Genomic DNA, 12,933 nt, shown 5'->3' on the forward strand with positions numbered 1-12,933 from the left:
TGAGAGGCATTGCAGTATCATAGTATGTGCTCGACAAAGGCTTGCTAAACATCTATTGTTGAATAACCTGCCCTTTACCTATTTCTCACCGCATAGACCTTGATGTCAAGGAATGCAGGAAGGCAAAGAACATTCGGGAACTGACTGGTGGCAATTGAACAACACTGCTTGACATGACTGAACTATGGAATAATGTAAGAATTAGCTCCTCACTAACAATAAATTTTAAAATAAATAAATAAATAAAGAGAAGAAGAAGAAAAAACATTTCACTTTGCAACTCACTCCCACTTTGACGTTTGTTGATGGCTCATTAAATGTTTTAGTCGAATAAAAAGAGAAGCAAACTAACGGATCTCGAGTCAGAAAAGTGGGGTCTCATTCTCACCTTCATCTTGTTCACGTTGCTGTCATTCTGAGACACCTTTTCTTTACTTAAAAAGAGGGAGGGGCCAGGTAACAGCAGTGTCTATCTACATTCATATATTGTGGATATGCACTCTCTGATTTTCAGGTCCTTTCCAATCGTTTTCTCTTTGTCATATGTTAACCAATTGGCTATGTCTTTTGCGCTAATATATCTCATGTAAAGTCTGTTTCTTCCATTGTCTTGCTTTTTGCTATGGCAAGAGGAGCCGTTCCTTTCTTAACATTGTGTAAATACCAACTACCTGGCATTTTCTTCTGGAAGATTTATTGTTCTTGCCTTTCATACTGTTAAGGTAAGTAGAGTTTATTTTTGTGTATGCTGTGTGGCAGAGAATTCCTATTTCTTCCCAGAAATGGTTAGCTTGTCAAGACCCCATTATGATACGCATTACCCACTTACTGTAAATGTTACTTTGCCATATATTAAATCCCTCTATATGATAAAATATCCTTTCAAGTAATAGAAGCTGAGTATAGCTATGCTTACTGCTACATTGTTTATGCTAATGAAAATGGCAAACTTTGTAACATGCATGAATGAAAGATTGGTCAAATAAAATATGATAAATATCACCCAGTCATGAAAAATAAGATAGTAGATTATTATGTACTTACATGAGAAGTCCACAATATGTTGTTAAGCAGAAAACACAAGAAAAGAATGCTGAAAAGTAGTATTTATATTGTATAAAACTTAAGCCAAAAGTAAATACATAAACATATACATATAAAAAGTTTGGGAGAATATTCATTTTAGCAATGTAAAAATATCTTGCATATTGTTGGAATAATTTTATAGACTTACATAATGTTTTCATAATCAGAAAAAATATATAAGATTTACCAGCGATGGCTTCATAGAGGCCAGCTTTATACACTAAATATTCATACTCTTCAAATCTCTGAGGGCCCTCACACAGGGCTCGGCATTCCATGTCTTCGATGAAATATTCCCTTAAAGCTTGTTCAAAGTACTTGATGGCCAGTTCAAAGTCATCTGCCTCATAATGTTTAACTCCTGCACTATAACTCTCCTGCAAAGAAAAAGAAAGGGGAAAAAAAGTTTATTTGTCTGTGTGTGTTTTTCCCCAGCAGCACCCAAGAGACACTTGAGTACCAGTGTCTCAAGACAGATTTGGGATCATGGGGCAGTTAGTCAGTTGGCAATGTGGGACCCTTGAGTCCAGGAGGAACAAGGAGGGCTGTATTGGAAGATGAAGTGCAGCTTCTCCTATTTCAACTCACTGTAAACAATAAGTGGGCATTGACTGAGATCCCCACGAGGAGAGCTTTGCAAAGCCGTTCATTCAGAGCACAAGCTAAGACTGTTATTTCACTGCAACGTCTATCCCTTGGCACCGAAGTACGACCAGGACTAGCAACCGCTAATGGATGCGCACAGAAGTAACATCCATCTCCAAGATGTGCCCAGCCTAATCATAAGTAATCATCACGAAGCTCTCAGATAAAACCTTCCTCTCACATTCGTGTCTGCAGTGAACTCGGACAGGATGAGCCCCTTCACACACTGAGAAGGGTGAGGCCCCAAGATGAAAAGTATTTCCTCTCAACACACTTGAGTTGTGATTCCATGTAGGCAACTAATTATGATGGCGTTTACAAGGTCAGTGTGAGAAGTTCAGGTACAACAGGAAAATGGCTGGACGAGGAGCTGGGGTTCCTGCTCACTGGCCTGGTGGGAGATGAGCTGGCACCACTGACACTGGCCTCAGCTCCCTGTAGAAATGAGTGTTGAAGGGAGACCTGAGACTCAGAGAGGCTGACATACCGCTATCGTGTGGCTTACTCTGCACCGTATTACACTGCTTTAATAAGTTATTTTTATATTTTATTTCTTTGTTTTTAGCCCAATCATTAAAATATTTCATCTGAGAACTCAAAGCAGATCCCTGAAGATAATGGTGCCACCGAAGAAAGAAGATGGTGCCCACCTATCAATAAGCAGCTATCTCAGGGAGGAGGGAAGAAGCACCCAAGTTTGTGCGATCCAATGATGACAACTACAAAACTTAAATAAGGTGAGGAGAAAAGAATCAGAGCAATAATTATGAACACCCAATTTGTGGAGGGCTAGGACTGTGAGAGCCCTGAATCCATCTGCCGATTATCTGGTCAGAATGAGCCACTGGCCACAGACAAGAGTGAGATCAGCCTGACTGTCAGACAGAGACCATTGTCATCTTGATTATGTGGGATCGATCTGGACACTTGGCCAGCTGACCAACCTGTAGACATGACCTGAATTTGTTCAGGGTGCAATATCTCTTACTGGCTCCATGACAGAAATCTTTTCCCTGGCTCTTTTAGTATTGTTGGTGTCTTCTCTTTCTTACACATCATTAGTATTTTTGTCTGGATACTGTTCTTTCTACCCTTACCACCTTAGCACAATTTTGTTTGTTATTATTTTTACTGGGTCTCCCAGCTGAGGATACAGGGAATACTGTGGGGAGAGGGGGCATGAGGAGGGAAAGGGGATTTCGGACGTAATCAAGGACGATGGGAGGGGGCGGAGGGAGGGAGCAATAGCATAAATTATGAGTGCATAAATCATCTTAAAGGTGATTTAACCATGGGAGAGAGGGGATAGCCTCTAAAACTGATGTGGGGTTGGTTGTACAATTCCCTATGATATGGTTAAATGATCGAACAGTCGAGGTGTGTGATATGTAAATTATTTGCCACTAAAATGGTTGGGCTGAAATATGGTATTCTGTAGAGAATTGGGAATCAAACTGCTCTGAACCAAAAGTAGCTTAGGAGCACTTGGTTCCGTGTGGCCCCGGCGGGGATCCCCGGAGCTCACCAAGTGTGGTTTAGCTTCTCGATCTACAACCTGGAAGTCCTCGACCCCAGTCATCGTTCGGTAATTCTCCAGGTCCTGCTGCATTTCCATGTGCTCAGGGTTGGCCACGAAAAAGGTGTGAGCTGCCTCCACTGCTTTTTCCAGCTGGTTAAGCTGAAAAGGAAAGAAAAAAAATTAATGATGGCAAATATTTCTAAACCAAACCCAGAGAAGTAGTAACTATCCCAAGGTCTCACAGCTTGAAAATGGCAAGGTCAGGTTCTCCATTCATATCCACTTCATTGAAATCCTGTCTTAAAGTGTAAGGGGAGGTCTGGTGGCTCACTGCCTTATGAGCTAGACTACTAACCTCAAAGTCAGGAGTTTGAAACTACCAGTTTCTCTTAGGGGGAAAGAGGAGGCTTTCTGCCCCCATAAATATTGATAGCCTTAGAAATGCACAGGAGCAGTTCTGCTCTAACAGGGCTGCTATGAGTCGAAACGGACTCAATGGCAGTGAAGGCTTTTTTTTAATGTATTAAAGTACCAGGAGATTAATCAACAAACAGCCTTACCAACATGGTCTGTGGAAATTCTGACGTTGATAAAAATGGATAAAGGAACATGGTCTCAAGGTCCGTCTCTCGTTCCTAACCCATCTGGAGTTCCCGAGGGAGTAAATCTAGATGCTTTTGTTTGTTTTGTTAGTAATGAAAATAATGAGCTGCCAGAGCTGTGCCTCCTCCAAAGAAAGTTTTCAATATTTTCATCTTACCTTTGTGTGTTTGTTCATTTTCCCGTTAATTATAAAAATTGGAGTATAAATAAAGCCATGATTTCTCAAAGGATTGGGTATGCTTTTCCCTCCACTACATTTGTGAGGCTTTGGAAAGAATAATACTCAGAGATGAAGGTATTCATTTATTTAAATATCTGCCCAATGGTAAATGCAGCACACACACTGACGTGCCACACTTCTTTGATTGAGGGATCTGATTCCAAGCCGACGGCCATAATTCTCATTAAAGAAACAGGAATGTTTTTCAAAAAAACGACTCTACATGCACTGCAATTCTCCATCTCAGCCACGCAAAACTCTGCTCTCAATCTAATAAGCAATAAAGATTTTCAAGAACAAGATTTTAAGAAATCTTTTAAAAGATCTTTAAAATTCTATTAAAAATAGAGTTAGAGTAAATGCAACTTAAATAGGTTGACATATGGTTCTCCATGGAGGATGTCTACAGGCCGATTCATTTACTCCATGTCATCATGTCACAAATAAATAAATAGATGAGTAGCTAGATTGAGAGATTTTTCACAGTGACATCCAAAGTATGGTGTGCCTCCTTTAAAGTGTAAAAACAAGTAAAATGTATTCATCTTGAATAATTCAATATAGTCACAGAACAGGAGATGAGGCTCAGCTAGTTCTATTAAGTAGATTAGCAAACAGAAAGAAGCAGGCATACCTTGGAGGGTCTCCCATCTTTAGGGTCTCACCTAATAATTAACCTTCTCCCTTTTTCTTTTAACTCGACATTCTCAACTACAGGGTTCTTCTTTCCTCTTCTCCTCTTCCTCTTCCTCCTCCCCCTTCCCTCTCCCTTCCTCTCCTCCTTCTCTTTTTCTTTTTCTTCTTTTTCCCCCATAGAATCCTGCCTGAAATCTGATCATCCAGTAAATTTTATCTCTGTCCTCAAACCTGTCCAGCCAGAGTTATTTTGGCTGTCACCTCACTAGTTTCAGACTTGGTTTTGTTCTCACTTTCAGTTTCTCGATTTTGGATCTGGTTTCTTCATGCATTTTGATATTCTCATTTGTGCACACACCATGACAGAAAAATGGGAACTCTGTGGACAGGACCCTATTGGCACAAAGGCTTAGCCTTCACTGTTAACCTGAAGGTTCATGGTTCGAACCTCCTCAGCAGTAGCATGGAAATTCCGCTTGGTGATCAGCATCCATTAAGATTACTTCCAAAGTATTCCCTGACATCATCTTAAAACCAAACAAGAGTTTAGCTTAAGTAGTAAAGAATGCCTGCCCTTTGAGCTCTGTGCTCTTTTAAGATCTACATGGAATCAAACTGACAAAATTGCGTCTAAGATAAGATACCAACCTTAGGGGGAAGAGCAATTCAAGAAAGAGAGGGTGGAAACAGTTGCACAATTAGAATTACGCAATCAATGTAACTGAATGGTCTATGTAGAAATTGTTGACTAGATGTATATTCCTCTGTGTATATTTTCCACTACAATAACAAAAATAGTATTAGTTATTTTTAAAAGGAATACGGTGAAGGGCATTTTATAATCTAGCTATAGTCTGCAAATGTGGGGTTTCCATGATTGACAAAAACAAACAAACAAAAACGACACACAGACATATAAAGAGATAGAGAAGCAAAAAGAAAAAACTCTACATTAAGTGTGGATCCACACTCAAGTTACCTTGGAAAAAGTGATTTAACAATTATTCCTGGTTGTCCCTTAACAAGAATAAAAGTTGATTAAAAGAAACCATACTACCATCTATCTCAGGGATTTTGGAAAAAATACATTGTGCAATATATATGAATATCCTTCTGAAATAATGTATGAAAGAAATACTCACTAGCATATGATTGGAACCAATCTACACATTTCCCGGGTGTGACTATGCTCCGTTGAATGGGTGGTCTGGATAGAACGAGGCACTTGTAGTGGGTGCAAAGGTCTCCAATTAAGAGCGACCATGTAAGATAAGAGCAAGCAGGTTTAGAATTGATGCCCTATGAGTCAATAGCATCAGCTATTCAAGTTGCTAGGACCTAGCATTTATGTTCTCCACTTTCCCAGCTGCGTATCTTCACTTAGGCTCTGCCACTGAGCTGGAATTTCTCAGTCCTTCTCTCATTTCCCCTTGAATCTAGCACATCCCATTGAACAACACTGAAGTCCTGTCCTCCCTTCTTAAGTCAACTTTCTACAACCCGAAAGCTATAGACAGATTACAAGGATCTACACGTGACTTCCTCCCTGTGCAACAGAAAAGTGGGTGAAGGGAGATGTTAGACAGTGCAAGATATCACAAAATAATAATTTATAAATTATCTAGGGTTCATGAGGGAGGGGGGAACAGGGAGGGAGGTGAAAAGTGAGGAGCTGATGCCAGGGGCTTAGGTGGAGAGCAAATGTTTTGAGAATGATGAGGGCAATGGATGTACAAATATGCTTTACACAGTGATGTATTTATGGATTGTGATAAGAGTTGTATGAGCCCTTAATAAAATGATTTTTTAAACTATAAACAAGCACGACAGTGAAATCTGAGCCATATTTCTGTTTGGACATTTACTCTCTACCGTTCACTATATCTGTCTTGTTATTTGTTTCCTCCATAGAATTCTCTGAGGGCAGCTTATTTATCTCTTTTATTTTTAGTTTTCTTTACACGTAGATGATGACTATGCTAGGTATAGGAAAAGAGGAGAACGAAAGACATCCAAGAAGAAAATATTTACATATGAGTTAAAGATGTATTACATGGAAGCCTGCTTCGAAAACCATACGGTACTAATAGAGTCCCATTAAGAAACAACTCTAATAAAATGTAAAAAAAGAAAAGAGGAGAAAAAAATGATTAGGGCAAAGAATGTACAGATGTGCTTTATACAATTGATGTATGTATATGTATGAACTGTGATAAGAGTTGTATGAGCCCCTAATAAATTGTTTAAAAAGAAACAACTCTGTAGTTGTTCAAAGAGAGAACTACGGAAACTCACATGTGCAGGTAAATGTGTCGCAATGACTCCTTAAAGCTTCCACCACTACTGATAAAGTGGTTTCATTGATCAAATTGGGCACATTGAAAAAATGTTACATATTTCTTTTATAGCTCAACATTGAACATCCATTGTCTCCAATATAAATATAAAGAGATTCCGTGACTTGTGATTAATCCGTAAAGTTTGTTCATGAACTAAACTGGCATGGCTTCAAATTATTGTGAACCAATTTGGAAAATTAGAATTGGCTGCTGTACACTATAAAACTGACCACTGTTTTTACCAAAACCTGCTATTTTTGTGCCCCATTTGGGCAGTTAGAGAGTTACATACACATACCAAGTAGAAAGAACATTGCGGGTGAACATTTGTGTGCTGTGTGTAATGCCTACAATTGAATGGCCTTGTAAGCCCTGGGTTTCACCTATGAAGGATTTTTCCTGCCCAAAAACTCTGGAGAAGGACTGAAACAGAACACCAACCAAATTTAACAGCTCCAAAGTGGACTTTCCTTCAGACCCGAATACTCACACGAGGAAGAGCAGGAGAGAGAACACTAAGGTGGGAATAACTCCTCTGTGCACTCAGAAAATAATTCTAAACCGAAGAATAAATGAGGACAACGGAATGACTTGGAAATGAGACAGCAATGAACTTCTAAGGGAGGCCGTGCCATGCTGAGACGTGAAAAACTCATAGGAAATGTCTTCAAGCTGCTCAGGATCATTTCTACTCAAGCTGAGCAGAGCTCAGACAAACACTCCCTCCTGCCAGCTCAGCAGCACTCTCTGATCTGGCACGGAGGCTGCATGGAAAAAAGAAATGAACGCCAGGGACATCAACACCCTGCTAGCATTCAGAAGTTACTCTACCCTGGACCTGGTGAGTGAATGAACATAAAAACTGATTTCTGACCTAAAGACTAATTTCTGTCGGTGGTCCAATGAAAGAAGCACACAATGACTATTTAGAAACGTTTGGTAGGTCCCCATTGTTCACACACAGAGTCCAGACACTCTATACGAGGACATTCTAGAACCTTTGGGATTTGACCTCCATATATTTTTTTCTAGCATAACTTCTTCCTATCTGCCTTTATGCTAACTTTTCTCAACCAAAGGGAACTTGCACAAATGTATAATGAGTTAGTTAGTTTATTGTGCCAACCTGGATGATAAACACATGTGGGATTAATTGAAGGGCGGAGGGATAAATGGCTCTGTGAGCCTCGCCTTTCTAGTTCTCAGGTCTCTTGCTTTGTGATGGTCGCACCAGGGTGCAGCTGCCTTAGCAGTTCCCTGCTTCAGCTGGCAAGGCTGACGTCCTACAATATACAAAGTCTTGCTTTGTGAGATGGAGGAGCACTTTGTGGATTAGTGTTGGACATATGAGTTGATGGGTTAATGCTGGACTTGTGGGCTTGGGCAGCACTGGGTTGGGATATTTTCTTGATGCACACTTAACCTTTATATAAAACTCTCTATTTTTTCCTATTTTATTTATTTATTTTTAAAACATTTTATTAGGGGCTCATACAACTCTTATCACAATCCATACATATACATACATCAATTGTATAAAGCACATCTGTACATTCTTTGCCCTAATCATTTTCAAAGCATTTGCTCTACACTTAAGCCCTTTGCCTCAGGTCCTCTTTTTTCCCCCCCTCCCTCCCCGCTACCCCCTTCCTCATGAGCCCTTGATAATTTATAGATTATTATTTTGTCATATCTTGCCCTATCCGGCTTTTCCCTTCACCCCATTCTCTGTTGTCCGTCCCCCAGGGAGGAGGTCACATGTAGATCCTTGTAATCAGTTCCCCCTTTCCAAACCACTCATCCTCTACTCTCCCAGTATCGCCCCTCACACCCCTGGTTCTGAAGGTATCCACCCTGAATTCCTTGTGCCTACAGCTCCTATATGCACCAGTGTACAAACTCTGCTCTATCCAGACTTGCAAGGTAGAATTCGGATCATGGTAGTTGGGGGAGGGCTGGGGAGGGAGGAAGCATCCAGGATCTGGGGGAAAGCTGTATTCTTCATCAGTGTTACATTGCACCCTGACTGACTCATCTCCTCCCCTAGACCTCTCTGAGAGGGGGTCTCCAGTGGCCAACAAATGGGCTTTGGGTCTCCACTCTGCACTTCCCCCTTCATTCACTGTGGTAAGATTTTTTTGTTTTTTAATGATGCCTTATCCCTGATCCCTTTGGCACCTCGTGATCGCACAGGCTGGTGTGCTTCTTCCATGTGGGTTTTGTTGCTTCTGAGCAAGATGGCGGCTCTCTTATCCATGAGTTTCGGTGGATTTGTTTCTCTAAAGTACCCAGACTAATACATATAACATGCTCACATACCATCGATCTATTCCAAAAATCACACATAGGCTCATATTCAACTAATGATCTTTTAAAAAAGTCATAAATTCAGCCATTCACTTTCTCTATAGATACTTATTTTGCACCAGCTCTGTGTTAGGCAAGGCGGCATAACCAACGGGAATATTTACGGTGTCAGGACAGACATTGGCCCTCGCAGTGCCTGCATTTTCCTCAGAGGACACAGACACGCCCCAAGTTCACAAATAATTTAAGAACTGACTTTCAGATTGCACTATATACTATGAAGGAATAAACAAGCAAACACAATTGTGAGCACCGGCAGAGGAAAACTTCAGATAAAATAGATCAAGAAATAGCTTTCTGTGATGTGATTTTTTGAGGTGAAGCCTAAATGTTCAGAATCCAGTCATGAGCAGAGCAGAAATAAAGAAGCTCCCAAGCATTTAAAAACAAAAATAGCAAAATGCCAGGGCCCTGAAGTGGAAAGAACTTGGAATGGCTACTATTCTAAATCTAAAAGGCAAGGCGGTCAGTGTTCAGGGACAGATTTGTGAAGGAGTTGAAAAACAGATCACTGGCACACTATGATAAAGTGTTTGGAGGTTCATTTTTGCATTTCTTATGGACACTTGGTTGTGAATTTGCAGAGCAAGTGGCTTTCCAGTGGAGAGCCATGGCAATCATCACAATGCAGCTAACACTCTTCCCGCTTCTTCCTTGTGTTTGCGGTTTCCACCAGTCTTTCTTTCCTACCCCCCCTCCCCTTCTGATTACATGTGATTGCTTGTTCTACTAAGTCTTTACCTCCTCCGTGATATTGTTCATTTTACAGGCCTGCATTCTTTGACTGAAACTGAGCCGTAGGGATAAGTTCAATTCCAGGCTTGAAAGGTATCTGAGTTTCATAGATGGGGAAGTCCATGAACCTCTATCAGACTAGTTAGGTTGGTCATCTTTAGGGTGTTGGGATCTGTAAACCATATTTTTCTCCCGCTTTATCCAGGATGTCCTACTATGATCCCTTTTAGAGCAGACAGCAGTGGTAACTGGACATCACCTAGTTTTTGTTGTCTCTGGGTTGTAGAGGCTGGGATTTATCTGAACCACTAGCCCTTTGGACTAATTGTTTCTATACATCTTTTATTTTCTCTACTCTTATTTGCTCTGAATAAAGCATAAAATAAATATATTTATAAATATAAATATTTGGACCTTAAGCTCCATTCACTATCTACTAACTGAAGTAGGATGCAGAATATTGCTTTTGTAGGCTGTGCTCCCATAAATTACTTTTGATACAAAGCTCCCTCTTACACACATATGAGTGTCTACAAATTTGCTTCTCTAGTCAGAGAACCCAGACTAACCCATTGGGATTTATTGTAAATATATTTGAGGAGGCATCAAAACATTCATGGAAAAATAAAATTAACCTATACTAATGACTACATGACACAAGTCATGGTCCTTTCAATCACCTCATATGTATTTATTTGGATAATGAAGAAGGAAAACTGAAGGCTCAATGTGTTCAATTATGGTGCTACAGAAAAATATTGAAAGTATCATGAACTGCTAAAAGAACAAACAAATCTGGAAAATCTGTCTTGGAAGAAGTATAACCAGAATTCTCCTTAGAAGCAAGAACGGTAAACTCCATCTCCCAAACTTTGGACAAGGTATCAGGAGAAAGCAGTCCGTGGAAAAGGACATCATGCTTGGTAAAGAAGAAAAAGAACAAGGTTCTTGCCAAATGGATTAACACAGTGACTACCACAATAGTCTTAAACAAGAACAATTGTGAGGATGGTGCAGCATCAGGCTTGTTTCCTTTTGTTGTATCTGGGGTTGCTATCAGTTGGAACTAGCTCAGTGGCACCTAACAGCAACAACAACACTGATACTATCAATAAATTACGATATGCCCCATGGGGATAATTTATAATTTTTTCCAATAAAATTATTATGCTGTAACTATAGGGACCAGGTACATATATAAACTAGGTGGATTAATTGATTTTGAACTCATATTTAACCATAGTTCTAATCCAAGAATAATTAATTCTCATAACATGGAACTACTCCATCCTGTTTTCATGAAGAGAGAACTAAAGATATGGGTGTTATAGAAAAGTGTGGTGAATAAAGCAAATGATGTCTGGCTATTATAAATAATAGTATCTACAAACAAGCAGCCATCTCAATAAGGTGCCAGCTAAGTCCACATGGAAAAAGCATCCCAGTCTGTGTGATCCAAGAATTATAAATAATAAAATCCAAGAGGAAGGAAACCAGAGGATGGAACAATGTTAAAGCATAAATTCAAAATCACCAGTTTGCAGAAGTCTGTGGATGGCAATAAACGTCCCAAATTCATGTGGATGAAGCCTCTCTAGAGTCTGTACCCTCTGATCACTGATCAGGAATGTGAATAGCAATATGATCAGAGTGCATCAGAAAATGGATTAAAATAGATGCAAATGGTTAAAATTGAACACTTTATCCTATGTTCTCCCTTTAAGTTTGTACTAGTTTTTATTATTTTCTTCTTATTGATTGAGGTTTTTCTGTTTTATTTTATAAGGGCTGTTGGTTATTATTATATGTTTTTCTGTATATAGGTAAATTTACAGAGACAGTAACTGGATTAGGATTTTCTTATAAGTATACCAAAGGTGGTTGGAGGGAATGTGGAGCTAAAAATAATGAGTATGAGAATGAAGAAAATGGTCTAAAAGTTATTGTGGTGATGACAACAGAGCTCTTAAAAATAGGTTCAAACTATCGAATTGTATGTTATGTGAATTATATACCATTGAAACTGTAAAAACATTTTTTAAAGAAAAATGGAATTAAAAGATAATGGAAACTCTATAAAGTTTTTGATGCCCCTCAAAAAATGTTAAGGAATTGAGATAGAGAATCAAGGGGAAAAATATTTTCTTCCTGGTGCGTATCTGTGACACTCAGTGTGACCAAGATTGTGTGAAAGCACCCCTCTTCCCTCCTATTGCGGTGCATTTTCTATGGCATCCAGGATGCAGTTCTTCCAGTCTCTGTCCAATGGAGTGTCTGCGGCTGGCTCAAGGGGTAATTTCCCTATGATCCTCAAAAAGCCAAAAGTTGACTCACATTTCTTTCATAGTTGCATAATATTTTGTGTTCTGTCATCCAGAAGTCATCTCACAATTGAACTACATAGGCATAGCTTAAAACCTGACACCAGTTGTTGTTATGTTGATTTTGACTCTTAGTAACCCATACTTTGACTCACATAACTGCCCCATAGAGTTTACAAGGCTGTAGTATTTATGGAAGCAAACTGTTTTATCTTTCTCCCATGGAGCACTCTGTGAGTTAGAGCCACTTATCTGTGGCCATTGAGTACTTAACCACTGTAGAACCAGGTAACCACATGTCTAGTTTACCACCAAAAATATAAACACACACACTCTCGCCCTCCATTTAATTTCTGTGTGTGCACCTAGAGTTGGACTATTTAGTGCATGAATGATGTACGTGTAGCAGTAATTGCCAAAGTGAGAGATGAGAGTGACACTGACTTTGGTGATTAAATGTCA

General features: G+C 39.6%; 1 protein-coding gene across 1 annotated transcript in view; it reads right to left on the minus strand.

The window, feature by feature from the left end:
* The window catches only part of P3H2 (prolyl 3-hydroxylase 2), a 202,981-nt gene that overhangs the window by 43,585 nt on the left and 146,463 nt on the right, over positions 1-12,933 (minus strand). Inside the window, exons 2-3 of the mRNA XM_075556211.1 lie at positions 3,257-3,409; positions 1,274-1,463 (exon numbers count right to left, since the gene is read on the minus strand). Of these exons, the coding sequence (XP_075412326.1) occupies positions 1,274-1,463; positions 3,257-3,409 (343 nt within the window). The remainder of the gene's footprint in view (positions 1-1,273; positions 1,464-3,256; positions 3,410-12,933) is intronic.

Source organism: Tenrec ecaudatus, chromosome 8 (genome assembly GCF_050624435.1).
Source record: "Tenrec ecaudatus isolate mTenEca1 chromosome 8, mTenEca1.hap1, whole genome shotgun sequence".
Taxonomy (NCBI): Eukaryota; Metazoa; Chordata; class Mammalia; order Afrosoricida; family Tenrecidae; genus Tenrec; species Tenrec ecaudatus.